Here is a 15,226-nt window from a genome sequence, read left to right on the forward strand (position 1 = left end):
TTGGGAAGCCCAAAGCAAAGCCATGAGAGCTTATGCTCAAAGTGGACAATGTCATACCATTGTGGAGAGTCGTGTTCGTCTAACATATCTAAAGGGCCGTTTGTGAGTGGGCAGTGTGAAAGAAGTTGAGCTCTTTCTTTTATTTTTCTTTTCCATTGGGAATCTTTTGGTTTGTGACCCAAAGTTGATGTTGGCTGTGACAAAACAAAATATTCCAAAGTGATATCATCACGAGACCTAAATAAACGAGTAATTTTGTCTTTTTAATTTTTTTTTTTTTTTAAATTTCTTGACTCGAGTCTCGTATATTATACAAGTTGTCTAAATTAATAGTGATTTCTAAAATTTAATTTTATCTTAATATTTTAAAATTTAAAATATTACAAAATAAATTTAACAAATCCTGAAAAATATCAGTAGATTAAAGGACAAGACTAATGAATCCGAGCCCGATTGTCGACGAAGGCACGAGCACGTGGGACCCACTCGTCCAACTCATTTCAGATAATGACCTTATTACCCATCATCTCCCCTGCAACCTGGCACCGACTGCCAGGCTGACTGTGCTTCACCTTTCCGTTTCTGTAATTTTTCATATTCTCAAGGGCAATTTCGTAGTTACCCCCTATTTCTTCAATCATTTTGAATAAAAAAGGATATTATTATTCAATTCTTTATTTTAAATTTTAAAATACATTTTTTAAATTTAGCTTACTTTACACTCAAAATATTTATATATGTTAATGTCAAATTATCATAAAAATATTAAAAAGATCCGAATTATATTTAAAACTTTATGACCGATAAAATATCGTATGTTAGAGTGCTCATTGTAGTAATTGTAATTAATTATAATTACTGGAGGTAGGTGATAGACACAAAAATAGACGGTGAGGATTGTCATCAGAGTAGTCTGTAATTGTAGTGATAATGATCATCGACACACGGCAGAATAATGAATGACAACCTCACGATAAAATTTAAAAGTGAAATACAGAGGATATTTTGGTTATTTTAATATATTAGGAAATTAAGAGACATTTTAAGTTAAAATATTAAAATAAAAAATCTAAAATTTGGTTTGTTAAAAGTAACATATTTCTCAGATCCAGGTGATTTTGCAGAGTTGTGAAGAATAATTAAAAGAAAAATGAAATACTTCAAGAAGTAAAAACAAACAACCCACAATCTAAATTCGAATTCGTCTTTTTAGAGTTTAAAGAAAGAAAGGGAGCAATTGGAGAAAGAGATTTCGATTTTCGAGGCGAAAAGATTTTGAAATCAGAGACCGCGAAGAGCAAATCATGGTGTGAAGTGGAGAGATGGCGGTGGTCCAAGGGTTCTTTTGATTTCATTTGAATCCAATTCAATTCTTCGAACTGAGAGACATTGCGAGGCAAGTTTCAGGAGATACCGGTGGTAGATTTAGGGTTAGGATAATTTTGTTTCAAATTCTGTGAGAAGAGGAGGACTAGGTTTACAGTTTAGGGTTTTTGTTTGCGTTTTTCTTGAAAAAAATGACTGACGTGATGCTGCATATATACGACGTCACGAATAGCGGATCAGATAAGACCAACAATACAATTGTTAATATCAACAAGATCTTCAAGGATGGAATTGGTCTAGGCGGTATCTTCCATAGCGCTGTTCAGGTTTCCCGCTTTCTCCTCTGTTTTTCTCTTCGTATTTACATGTTAATGTAGACTAAGTATTTGATGTTTTCAACTATGTTATATTGTACCGTTATATTTTATCTTTTGGTAATCAATTCGTTTTCAGTTTAAGATGAACGATTGGTATCTTCATTGCTTTGCAAGTGTGAATGTCAGACGAGTGTGGCTTTGTTCTGTCTTATATTAGCGGGAGTGTCTGCTTAATGATCCAGTAGTTTAGTACGTGTTGCTCTGATTTAGGTTGATATTGGCTTTTATGGAGGTAGAGATTTGATACCTACTAAGGATGTAATGTGTTACAGTTCATCTAAGACTTTTGAGAAGGTTTGTTAGTTCTATTTTTCGTGATAGAAATTAGAATTTGTTCTAATCCAGAAGATATTGGACTCTGTGGTTCACTCTAGATTGTGAGATATCGTTATATATTTTATCTCATAAGACGTGTGATATTGTTTGCAATAGATCGTGTAGTAATTTTCTACTTTTCACTCCCATTCTCGCCATGGATAATCATAGATTCTACTCTTACATTCTGGTTGCCAATGTTTACTTCAGCAACATTTGGTAGTTTCCAGGATATTTTGTTATTTCATCCGTTTAATTCCTACAGATTATGGCGTTCTTCCATAAGAGTTTAGCTATCAAACAATGTGTAGATTTTGCAGTTAAGATTTCTTCATAGAAGCGATGAAATATTATTCTGAAATGAATTTGCAAAGGTGTATGAAGCTTCCACTATTGTACTCTTCGCCAATCACATTCTCCTAACCATATTTGACTACAGATTTATGTCTATTATGGTTGACGGGGTGTTAGACTAATTGTGCTATGCACTACAGGTTTATGGAGATGATGAATGGTCTTTTGGGTTTTGCGAGCAAGGAACTGGAGTTTTCAGTTGCCCTTCTGGACAGAATCCGATGTACACATATCGTGAAAGTATTAACCTTGGTAAAACAAACTGTTCAATTTTCAAGGTGAATCAGATTTTAAGGGAACTTAGTAGAGAGTGGCCTGGAAGTTCATATGACTTACTTTCAAGAAACTGTAACCACTTTTGTGATCAGTTCTGTGAAATGCTCAGTGTATCAAAACTTCCAGGTAATGTTATCTGTGCTCATACTATTATGATCTATAATAATAAGATCTTTGTTCTGAGACAATTTCTGTGTGCATTTGAGGCATCAACTAGATTTATTATGCCTGATGTTTTATGGAGATAATGAAAGAAATTCATTTACGTCTATTAGGTTTCTAAGTTCATGTCGGCATGTTGACCTTCTCTCATTTACAGTATATATTTGAATCATCATGTTTTTAATATAATATTTCTGTTTGTTGTTCTAGTTTTAAATGACATCACTTTTGATGATGAGTGGCTTTTATCGCTAAAAAAAGCTCATTAAGCATGTCGATAATAAGTACACTATTGGTCTTTAAGAGATATTGAGGCACGTGCTTTGGGCCCTAGTCTGAGGTTCAACTCGGCAGAAAGGCAAACAGAGCATTTTAAAACCCCATTAAAACGACAGGCTTCTATTTTACATCTTTGAGCGTGCACATAACTGAGTTTGGGGCTTATTTGAAACATAGATCTTATCAAATACATCTTCATTTTCTGGCTATTTTAGTTCTCTCTCTGTCTCTTTATTTTTGTTTTCTTTTTACTAAACTAACTGTTATACTCTCTTCGCTGTCATTCTTATTTTTGTCTTTGCATTTCATAAAAGTTGTTACTTTTTCCTAGTCATTTCATCTCCTAATAATTGACTGGTATTGGTTTCCTTTTTCCTTATTTCTCCATATCTTGTGTAGAATCTTTGTTACAAGTGATGGAGGTGAGAAAACATTTTGAAGTTTAGACCTGAAAGCATGTAAGGATGTATAATTAAATATTTGAAGCTCTGGACTTTACATTGATGTTATAGGATGAAATAATGGACGTAGACTGGTAGAGACTATTTTCTTTTAAATGGAGTTATTATTTTGGCAAATACTTTAACAAGATGATGTTGATTATTTTTTGGGAGAAGAAGTCTGATGATGCTTATCCTGTTGTAGGTTGGGTTAATCGGTTTGCCAACGCTGGTGATGCTGCATTGGAAGTAGCTGGAAACACAGCAGTTCGTGTAAGATTTACGCTTCATCATTTATCGCATAACATTTTACATGTCAGAATGACTCTTTTCTGGATCGAAGCAATTTTATGACATCTATATTTTAAGGGGAACTTTACCACTACTTACAATTGCTCAGCCCTTTGCATCTAGGCTTATTTTTCTTACAAGTCTTTCTTTTCTGAAAAGGCAGTTACAAGTTGTGTAATGAAATGAACTAAACTTGCTTTGTGGGTTTTGATGGGGTTGTTGCAGTTCAAACAAGCGAAAACGGAGATCATATCGGCCAGCAAAGTGGCTTACCGTTTTATTCTAGGGGCCACGAACAACGTCATATCACCCACAGAGTCTACAGATGACTCAAATAGAGGTACTTCTAGATTTCAAGCTGCATGGTTTAAGAATCTTATTACCACAGGTGCCAAACCATCGAGTAGTTCAGAAGTAGGGAATGAAGTTGAAGAAGGTGCAGCAGAGCAACAAAGCAAAGCAAATGAAGAGACACCAATATTGCTCAATTCACGAGCGCAACAAGACATGTGAAAACATTGTTAGGTAAAAGTGGAAATCTGTGTTGATGATCTTAGGTTCATTTGTTTTTTTAAGTGTAAAATTTCATTTTTATCACTGAGAAATATATGTGTTCTGTGTGCGTTTATATGTGGGAATCGTGTTTTGATGATATTCTGTGCAGAACCCTGCAAGTTGATATTTTATAGATAATGCAACCCATTTCTTCGCCTCTCAACTGATTTATATTTTTTAAGTGTAATGCATAATTTATGCTCTGCCGACATTGCGGCTTCTATTCATCTGGTAAATCATAGTCAACCATCTGATTAAGAACGTAAGTAAAATTCAAAAATTATTTCATGCCAACACATTTGAAAAGTGGATCTCAAATGTCTGCAAATATATATAAATCACTGGTTTTCTGTTAAAAAAAAAGGATCCATTTTGAGCAGAGAATAATTTATGGCAGGCATTAAAGATTATTATTCTACGTGGATCAATAACTACTTTCAGCATTCAATCCCCTTCCAAGCAGACAAGGCAATCCAGTTAAGTCGTTGAAGCCAAAAACATTTTTCTATAATACAAAGTCATACAAAATACAATTCAACAAAGACAGGATTGATGATCTCAGTGAGCGGCTTGGCCGGAATGCACATTTGAGAACAACTTCTGCCGAGCGTGCCCTTGGAGCACGCCAACGCATTACTCAAGAAGGTGGAATTCGCGAGCTTAAGGTCCATAAGAACAACTTGGAACTCCCTCAAACACATGACAAATCTTCCACACGCAAACAATTATGGGAGCATGTACCAGAACACCATATTACCACAATTTCAAACATGCGAAGTAATTTTACATACCCCTTCGCTTTCTGTTAAGGGCGTTGAATTCTTCATCCCCATCTACCGTAATATGAAGTGATGAGACAGCCTGCGCCGCTATAATGCCAGCAGAAATCTCACTTACAGCTCCATCAACTTGCTTGAAACATAATGCACGGTGATCCTCAGCATAATGTCCAGCAGAGACCGACCAATAATCGCTCCCAAAACCATGCCACATTGATCCAAATCTATCGATGTTAGAAGTCCAACCAGTCCCATCAAGGGTGGTACATCTCCCAAACTCCTGCACTGGAATGTCTGGTCTTGTAACACTCATTACGTGGTCAAACTGCCCAGGGCACTCCCAAGGGTTGAGACCGTCATTCTCTAGAAGAATCTTGTACGAGTCATCTGAGTCTTCACCAATCAGGACATGCAGAGCAACAGCCTCAGCAATAGCAGCACCTTCTTCATCTAGCCTTCGCTGTTCTTCCTTCTTCATTTGTTTTTTCTTTTCAAGTTCAGATATAATAGCTGCTGAAGTAGCAAGCGCTTTTTCTAACCGCCTCTTTTTCTTCTCAGCTTGTTTCTGACGATCCAACTCATCCTTCACCTGCTTCTTTTTTGCTTTCTTCACGACAGGCTGTCCTTTATTACCCATACTAGCCACAAAACTAGCCATAACCTACCTAAACTTTTCAATCTCTTTTTCAAAGAACTAGTTGTAATTAGTATATATATCCTCGTAATTGTTTTTCCATCCTTTCATCATGATGCTATAAAATCTACAGTGGATTACTTTTTATATATATATATAAATCTACTATAATTTTACTATCCTAAACACTACACCCACTCAGGTCTGTAGGAATACCTCATTTTCCTGACAATGCAATCCCAGACAGAGACAACAGGTGACAACAAAAGAGCATATTTGTAAGAAGTGATAGAACCACCTCTTGGCACCAGTCGTCCTAGTTTTCCACAACCTTTCCACTTACCCATTTTGTTCATATCAAATGAACCAAAAAGTGTGCAATATTCCAACCGAAGCAACAAATACAAAGCTGTCTAATTGCAAGCAACTCACATGAGCCTCTTCCTGATGGCTGTGGATTGAAGAGAATAAACTAGTCAATAATCTTCAAGACCATAGAAAAAGAAACGGTAAAAATGCCTACTATAAGCTATTCAACTGCTAACACTGTTAGTTACAATTAACAGCATTCATGGAGACTGCCAAAGAACAAACGTACAAAGAAACCTATAAAGAGAACAATAAAAGAATCTAACACCATGTACTAAGTAACCTGAGAGTTTACCAGCAAGAGACAAGGAAGAGACAACATGCCATAAAATCATGAAAATTTTCAGGGAAAAGATAGGAAGAAATGTTCAATGGTTCTTTTTTTTTTTTTTCCCCGGATAAATAGAAAGGAACTCAATGCTATTAAAAGCATACACCGCATAATAACAATAATATTAGCCTTCTGAGCCTCAGATCCTAAGTTCATTGTCACAAACTTGCACCTGCGTTCTCTTTTTTTATGCATGCTAATTCACTTGTACAATCCTTTATTCACCTACATGTTCCACATGTGATAATCATCCCTCATACAAGAAGACATTAAACATTCAAAGAAGAAAAAATCAATTAATTGTGAACAAAGTACAGCAACAAATAAAAGTTGCAGAGGGTCAGGGGAGGAACCTGAAACAAAACATATTCTAAGTAAGCCATCTATAAGTTCCCCCCAGGGGTGATGCAAAGCATAATTGACCATGAACTCAAATGACCGAGACTATCATCCACCACCATCTAAATATGTATTCACTTAAAGAATGAGTTAGTTCTCGGTAGAATCCTCTGATATAGACACAAGTTTAGGGTATCAAACTAAACATGATCGGAACCTACAATCTGATCTACAAACCAGGTATTACATGCCTATGAGCACAAAGCATAAATGGCCATCAATTCAAATTTAACTGAGACTTCACACCCAACACCATTCAAATTTAACTGAGACTTCACACCCAACACCAATAAACTAGAGTTGTTAGAAACCAGCCACCAAGTCTACAAACTAAGCATTATACACCCATAACAATGAGTCATACATAGTGCGTAGTGACCTCGATCCAATATGGAAATGGGAATTCCAAAGTACTTAAACTACTTGAACAATCATCAACATCAGATCGAGATATACAGTAAGCAAACTGTGCACATAAATATAACCCGAGGTAATTCAATCCAAATTCTTCACCATGCAAGAAAACGACAATCGTTTCTAAACAAAACCAAAAGGAAAATAGATTCGGGGCTCAATCGCATCTCTTAGCTGCTCCGCTAAATCATGCCCAGGATACTCAGATCACAGATTTAAAAACATTGGATCCCCAAAACTACAGCAGTGTAGAGGATACAGAATAAAATCACAGCAAAAAAGAAGAAAATGTTCAAAACCTAAAGCAGATTAACACAAGTGGCAGCTAATGATACACCGGCTCATTAAGAGTACGCACAACGAAAATTAGGGCTCAAATCCTGTAGCGTTGGATCCAGATCCATAAAGATAGTGATAAATGGGAGGAAGGGGAAAGACGGCAAACAAGAAACAGGTTCCAGAAGTAAATCGTGCAGAAGGTACGATAAATATCCATCTCCATTACAGTAAATCGTGTAAGAAATTTTACGATAAATATCCAATTTGAGGATCAAACAACTAAGAAAAGAGAACCTAAACCTTTCAGAATGGTAGAAAATAGAAAGAGGTCCCCATCTCCATTATCGCGATCTACGAAGAAAAAGCCCCAAGAAATTTAGGGTTCAGACAATGCCGATTTCGGATCCAGAGAGAGAGAAGAAAGGAAGAAACGCTGTACCGTCGGAGAAATAGTAAAATAGATAACTGACTTGGTGAGAGAGTGAAGATAATTCTTCACAGACAAATCAAGAATCACCACGTGGCATGTGATGGCTGGCTTTGATGTAAAAGAAGCAATGGCATCTAAAATTATCTGGCTGACACCTTCTTGGCGGCTCGGCTCTCATCGGCTGGCCCACAATATAAAGCCTAGGACAAAAATTAAACTTTTTTTTATATATATAATAATTATGAAGGTATTAAGTGAAAATGGAAATAACCAAGTTGGAGCAATAAAAGCTCTTAGCAAGCTCTAAAATTTCTTGCCCTGGAAAACATAGGCCTTATATTCAGCAAGTATGTAACCGAAAAATTTGAAGGACACCCAAGTGCAACTGGAGACTATTGTGAGATAAACCATCTATTCATAATGATAGCTCATAAAATTTCACTTAGAGATGCCCGTGGTTTGAAGCGGGAATGAAGACGACATTTGGCGGGAGACGGGAATGAGACAGGGAATATAATCCCCAGGTCCTTAATATGGAAAAATCTCTTCCCTTCCCTCCTCATTCCTCATTTAAATCAGGATTTTCCCTCTATTTGGAGCAAGTTTATAAGGGTTAGATGGACATCTCTAAATATCAAATCCGGGAGTATAAGCTCTACCATAATTAAGAAAAACCGTGTAACTATTATGCTGATCCTATTTGATAAAGTAAAAATACCATATAGTATCAACCATACAATATGATGAGAGAATCTACCACTCCCACCTGAATCCGAATGTCTTCTGGCCTTGAGCCCAAAAAAGGTAAAGCAACGAGGCTTAATCAGACTATTCAAAGTTTTTGACAGCATCAAAGGCATTTACCAACCTTATTTGGGATTTTTTACAGCTTTGGTTGTCTGGCCAGAAATATTGACAAAGAACAAGACCATACCTACAAATACAGAGAGATTGAAGAGAATCTGACATTTGAAGCACAAGATACAAGACACTGAGCTAAATAAGAAATTTGATGAACTTCCTATCTACAGAGAATTTGATCACAAACTAATGTGAAAATCAATGTCATTGGGTTCAGGATGGGCCTGAAACACATAATTGGAATCTAATGCGGTGGTACCATATTATCACATCAAGATATTGAATGGCACGCGCAAGTGCACGACATTCAGATTCTAAAATGGAACAGGCAGAGAAATTCTTTAGGACCAAGAGAACAAGGTATCGCCATTAAACGCACAACCCATGATAAGGTTTTGCATTGGTAATTATAGAGTAGAGTGAATATCAGGTTTGGCATTGGTAATTATAGAGATACTGGTGGGAACCATGTGTGAGATAGAAGAGATTGGATTGGTCACGAGAACGCCATGAGACTTGAAAAGAGGCCCAAATTTAGCCATGGGTGAATAGCAAAAGGCTTGATGTGGGCTAACCCAATTCGAGCAAGATCATCTCCATTTGGTTTGACTAAGAAATGGACCTAAGAGAATACAACCCGAGACCAAAAACAATAACCCACTCACTTGATCCAAACGAAGAGTAGTATTCTTCTTCTGCATATCCACCCAGATTAAAAGAAGGATGAAATTATAACTAGTAAATAAAGATCATCAACATGTACAAGATTCAGAATAACAGATATTTGAAATTCAAGATTTAAAAAAAAAAAAAAAAAAAAAGTGTCTAAAACTATTAATAATTTAAACAAAAAAGAGTAAAATCGATGTATTTTCAAATCATTCGCTTAACCACCTGATGTTAATATGTAACTTTTACCAAGAAACAAAAATAGATATTGATTATCACATATACCAATTCCAATAAGTACCAAAAACTAATCGTCCTACACTTGTTTCAAAAATAAAATCATCTTCACTAATTTTATTATTTACAAATATATTACTAAATTTAAAAACAGCTTCTAATATTCAAACCCGGATCTTCTCCAAAAATATATATGCCGACAACTTTATATTTAAAGGAATTTCTAATTTCAATAATAAGATTCAAATTTTAAATCTACAATTTTAAAAAATACTCAATAGGAATCGCTTTCTAAAATTTATTTAAAAAATTGGAAATAAAAACTAATTTAAATATTTATTAGTAATATATATAGACTAAATTAAAAAAATTTAAATATAAAAACAAAACAAAATTCTGAGTTTTTTATTCATGAAAGAAGAAGCATTTGTTTTTTCATTTATAATGAAAAAGCATTGGAATTTCCGTATTGAGTTTGAACTACCCGTAAACCAAATTGAATTGACTAAAGATGAGGATGACGTGCACGCTTTCGAAAATTCCGCTTTCCACTGAAAGAAACAATAAAATAATATTAAAAAATGAATAATAATAAGAAACGGTGGGCTTAAAATGGGACCAATTCCCAACATTTCTTAAGGAAAAAGAAAATGCATTTAAGAACTCATATGATGAAATTCAAGAAATTATGCATCTTAATGCAAAATATATATCACTTAAAAAAAACCATTTGAAAAAATCAATTTATAAACACCATCTATAAATTTCCAGAATTAAATTTTTAATTCAACATAATTTTAAACAAGGCTAGAAAATATAATTTTTACGCGCACAGACACTATTTGAATGTCACATCATCTTGTGAAAGAAATGGAAAAGTATAGAGCAATGAGAATTTGACAAATTTGGAGCAGAGTTCTTAATGGAGAAAGAGGATATTATAAACTATGAATAAAGAATTAGAAAGTGCAATGCATGAACCCTCCCACCCCCGAGCTTACGGCTTTAACTTTACAGAAATGGTTGAGCAATTTCCAAGGGGATCCCATGGGGGTTGACAATGGCAACGTGGACTGGCCGAGAGCGTAAGAAACAGACACGTAAAACCCAATACCTCGAATGGAGACAACAAAGTTTTAGGCTCATCTCATCCCTTGCAAGTGGTTTTGGTTGGGGACTTTTATCAAACAGGTGGAGTGCATTATAGGGTATTTTGAGTTTCAAAAGCTATTGGTGTTCGATGACAAAATTCTAGAAATGCATTTAAAAAAAGGCATAAACAGAAGAACTCGAAAATCCCATAAAATTTGGTCATTTCTAGATTCTAGGCTTTTTATCAAACACCTGGCGTGCAATATTTGGATAAGACAAAGACCCCATTAATTAGAAAAAGAAACTCTTGTGTGTGATTTGCATGTGATATATATATAGCCTAATCAGACTCCCAAATAGAATAGGGTTGTTAATCCAAGAACGTAGACACTAATTGACTCCATAATCCATAAATTAATCAAAGGGAAGAAGCTTTTCACCGACCTTATTATGGAATTCCCGGTGGACCCATTTGGGCACTAAAATGCTTGGCTTTTGGTCCGAAATTTCAGCATACTTCGTGTGAAAATCTGAGAGAAATAGAGAGAAATGTTGACACTCCGCCAATGGAGATGACTGGCGCGCGGGAAGGTACTGAAAGGGAAGTGTGAACGTCTCTGTTGAGTAAAGAGTTCAAAATGAAAGCCATTAAGGATACTTTATTATATATATATCCTTTCATTTAGGCTTTTTTTTTTTTTTTTTTAACTAATTCCTTTTAAATATTTTTAATTTAAATACTTATTTCATCATTTACATTAATTATTATTTTTTAATTCAACCAAACCAATTACTTTCTTTAGAATTAACTTTTAAAATGTTGGTTTAATCCATTTGATTCTTCTAAAAATTATTTCATTCATTTATCTTTTATTGTATATTTTCTTTTAAAAATTATTTATTTGATTAGTAATGGCTTTGACATTTAACCAGCTCGAATATTTACATACTTTATTAAATTATGAAATATCAAAAATTACACAAATTTATGAGTGAATTATTTACTTTTGGCTGATTTATTTTTTTCACGGTAGCATTAGAGAGTAAAAAGTAGAGGGTAAGTCCTGGGTAAAAGCAAATCCTTCCTACCAAATTTACCATCTCATTATTCTACCCTTTTGCCTCGTACAGTAAAAAATAGGGGGGAAAAGGAGGCAGTGATCTAAACTTTCACTTTTTAATTATCAAAGTTACTGCTAGAGGAGGGTTTCTTTTTTTTCTTCTTTTTTCCTTCTCATTTTTACTTCACATCAATAGTGGGGCCCTCTGGTGACTGGTTAATCAAGAACCGTTGATTGGTTTTTTGGCCGTGGATTTTATTCTTCTGTTGATTTCCTTCTCCAATTCTTCTAGGCCTCCCACTTCCTCTAATTCCTGAACCACAACATTTTTGCGAAAATAATTTATTAAAATAAATAAATAAACATAAAAATAAAAATAAAAATAAATAGACCCGAAACTAACCTTTGGACCCAAAAACAGCCCGTACGGAACACCGTTTAACTTTTCCGAATGATGAAGCTACATTCAAGAAACATAAAATTCATAAAATTCATTAGGAAAATAATATTGGAAATTTAAATTGGAGATAATATTTTAAATCTAGAATTACATTTAGACACGTGCAATTAATTTTCTATATGCAAGTTAATAACAAATGTTATTAATTTAACTGTAAAAAACATAATTTAATATGATATTATTAAAAGTTGTTCAAACTCTAAGAATATTGTTATATTTAAAATTAATTAAGATGATACATTATTGGACAGTTTATTTAAAATTATATTTTTGTTTCTAAGTTAATTAAGATTTAAATTATAACAAATATGCTTTTTTTAAAAAAAAAAAAATCAATATTTAGATAAATGAATTTACCTGGTGAGCAGCAGCGACCTTTCTGAAGTAGGGCACGTTGGCAATGGGACCCACAGGGAATCTTTTGTGAACGAGACCGTCGTGGACGAACATGTAGGCCATCCCAAACACAGTAATTCCAAGGCCCTGCCACAACCCGCCAGCGTGTCAAACCCTTTATCAATTAACAACACTTTTGCTAGGGCTATTTTCGTCATTTAATACCGTAATTAGCGCTAATCCCCAAGTGATTAGTTAGGATATGAAACAGACTCAGATTCGGAAAGATTGCGAGAGAGAGAGAGAGATTTACAGCGCCGAAGCAGAGACCAGGGACGAGGCCTTTATGGAAGAAGCCGTAAGAGAGGAGAGCTATGGCGGGCACGGCGTTGGTTATAGCGAAAACATCGTTCAATTCGAACGGTCCTTCTCTTGGTTTGTGGTGAGACTGTAATATTCAAGATCAACGAAGTCCAAGCGTCAACAATTTTCATTTTTAATTCAATGTTGTTTGTTTGCTAGGAAAGTGAACATGGAAAATGAGAGAAAGGTCCACAGTGGACGATCTGTTATTGTTAATCAAATCTTCTCAACAGCCAAAACATAAAAAAAAAAAAAAAAAAACTATAGAGAAGTGATTAGTGCGACTGTGCTGCAATTAACAAGTCCAAGCCTCAACGTAGTGCGACTGTGCTGCAATTAACAAGTCCAAGCCTCAACGATTCTTCTATCCTTTTGAATATTGATTGTTCGCTATGAAACTGAGGTTCATCGTGGATTATTGTTGATAGAAATTTTCACAGCAGAAATGAACTCAGAAATACGATATTCTGTAGATAAGAAGGATTAGAAACCTATACCTCGTGCATATGCCACAAGGAAGCGTGCCAGAGAGCCCTATGTGCCCATCTTGCCCAAAACTCCATGCCGACCTGATATTCCCAAATTGATTGTGAAAATCGAACTCTTCGAGAAAAGTAGAGAATACAGAGATGAAATGAGATTTAAAACGTACAGCGGCACCAACGGAGAGAGCAAATGTACCAAACATTTCAGAGAAAGGAATCTCTCCGCCCTACACACCGCCAAATTGAACAGTCGCAATTCAGTATTTAGTCGAAAGGATTCGGCGCGATGAAAACAAAAACAAATCAAGTTTCTATGGAGAGAGAGAGAGAGAGGGAGAGGACCTCCATTTGCCAGTGAAATCGGTAGTAAACTGCCATGACAGCCATGGAAGTAATTCCAAAACTAGACATAACTGCAGCAACAAGATAAGTGAAGCGCTCCGATTTCTTCCTCGCTAATTTCTCTGCAACATGAGGCGATGGGATCTGCGGGACTATAATCAGTAATTTTTCATCTGCGAGATTTTCCACCTCGCTGGAACTACTCTGATCCTCAACGAGCACGCAGACGGTGAGCAGCGTTTTTCTCCGCATCTTCCATTGGATTCTACTGTTCCGGAAGACCGAAGATGGAAACAGCAACGGAGTTCGAGGTTTAGGGGAGAGATTGGAGGAAGTAAGGAAGACATGGAATGGTTTGGGCCCTAAGACGGCAGAGAGGCTGGCCGCCATGGGAGAGATAAAGGTGAAAATACGGTGGAAGAAAGGGAAGCTTCTCGGAGAGAACGACAGCGGCGAGAGAGAGCTAAAAATGGAGGTTGAAGGAACAGAGACCACAAGTTCTTTATTTTATTTTCATAACAATAAAAAATTGGGCAACTTGGTTGGAGTATTTGGCTGCCCTTCTTTCCTTTATATACAAAATTGTCATTTTCACCCTCTTTATTTTTATTTTTTCACCCTTCTTACTAATTTATTTCAAAAATACCCTTTTAACTTAACAAATTTTCATTTTTATTCATATTATCCTCAACCTTTGTCCTCTTTAGTTAACCATTTTCTGTTATATCTTATTATTAAAATTTAGTAAATTTGAATCACGACAGACCAAACAGGAGTGGAAAAAATAGAATAAGGTTGTTGAAAATTAAGGAAGTTGGTGAAAGGCTAAAATTGATGTGTGTGGACCAAGGGGCCAAGGGCTGAGCAAAAAAGAACAGTGGACTGGGAACAGAAGACGACACTGACAGCTAATCACTTAAAACGACAAAACCATTTCCTTCATTTTCCCCATGCAATCACATCTTGACACGTGGCATGCCCGCCTCTTCCACACCCCTTCTCTAGGGGGTTCACTCTATTATTGTCTCCTACGTGGATCTCTCCGAATTTCAAATTTGGTTCTCCAGTTGACACGTGGCCATTTTGTTATCTCATGTGACACGTGGCCGTTATGTTATCTCATGTGACACGTGGCCGTTATGTTATCTCCTGTGACACGAGACAGTCGAGCGGTGTTGCTAGGATGTCACGCATCTCCCAGCTACTACTTTTAGTTAAACGTTTGGAAGATTTTAGGGCCCTACTGAAAAACAAATATTCGAATTTAGTGCTAAAATTGTTTTTTTTTTTTTTTTTTTTTTTTTTTTTTT

At 35.6% G+C, this 15,226-nt stretch overlaps 3 protein-coding genes across 6 annotated transcripts; 1 reads left to right on the forward strand and 2 right to left on the reverse strand.

Moving 5' to 3' along the window:
* The first annotated feature begins 1,100 nt into the window (after nucleotides 1-1,100).
* On the forward strand, nucleotides 1,101-4,538 carry LOC111467680 (deSI-like protein At4g17486). Its single transcript, XM_023112665.1, has 4 exons — nucleotides 1,101-1,652; nucleotides 2,513-2,774; nucleotides 3,735-3,802; nucleotides 4,046-4,538. The coding sequence occupies exons 1-4, from the start codon at nucleotides 1,518-1,520 to the stop codon at nucleotides 4,331-4,333; spliced, it is 753 nt and encodes a 250-aa protein (XP_022968433.1). The 5' UTR covers nucleotides 1,101-1,517; the 3' UTR covers nucleotides 4,334-4,538.
* A 244-nt stretch (nucleotides 4,539-4,782) lies between these two features.
* LOC111467587 lies at nucleotides 4,783-8,049 on the reverse strand. The gene is made up of 2 exons (XM_023112554.1): nucleotides 7,881-8,049; nucleotides 4,783-6,239 (listed from the first exon to the last, which is right to left on the reverse strand). The coding sequence occupies exon 2, from the start codon at nucleotides 5,810-5,812 to the stop codon at nucleotides 5,159-5,161; it is 654 nt and encodes a 217-aa protein (XP_022968322.1). The 5' UTR covers nucleotides 5,813-6,239; nucleotides 7,881-8,049; the 3' UTR covers nucleotides 4,783-5,158.
* Nucleotides 8,050-11,951: 3,902 nt separating this feature from the next.
* LOC111467695 (beta-carotene hydroxylase 2, chloroplastic-like) lies at nucleotides 11,952-14,442 on the reverse strand. 4 transcript variants are annotated; one of them, XM_023112687.1, is made up of 7 exons: nucleotides 13,917-14,442; nucleotides 13,742-13,801; nucleotides 13,587-13,658; nucleotides 13,040-13,174; nucleotides 12,748-12,873; nucleotides 12,334-12,390; nucleotides 11,952-12,243 (listed from the first exon to the last, which is right to left on the reverse strand). In XM_023112687.1, the coding sequence occupies exons 1-7, from the start codon at nucleotides 14,304-14,306 to the stop codon at nucleotides 12,151-12,153; spliced, it is 933 nt and encodes a 310-aa protein (XP_022968455.1). In that variant the 5' UTR covers nucleotides 14,307-14,442; the 3' UTR covers nucleotides 11,952-12,150. The 4 variants fall into 4 exon arrangements, with proteins under 4 accessions (XP_022968455.1, XP_022968453.1, XP_022968457.1 ...); XM_023112685.1 differs by having other exon boundaries at nucleotides 12,952-13,174; XM_023112689.1 differs by lacking the exon at nucleotides 13,040-13,174.
* Between the last annotated feature and the right edge of the window lie 784 nt (nucleotides 14,443-15,226).

This window comes from Cucurbita maxima, unplaced genomic scaffold, assembly GCF_002738345.1.
Source record: "Cucurbita maxima cultivar Rimu unplaced genomic scaffold, Cmax_1.0 Cma_Scf00034, whole genome shotgun sequence".
Lineage (NCBI taxonomy): Eukaryota > Viridiplantae > Streptophyta > Magnoliopsida > Cucurbitales > Cucurbitaceae > Cucurbita > Cucurbita maxima.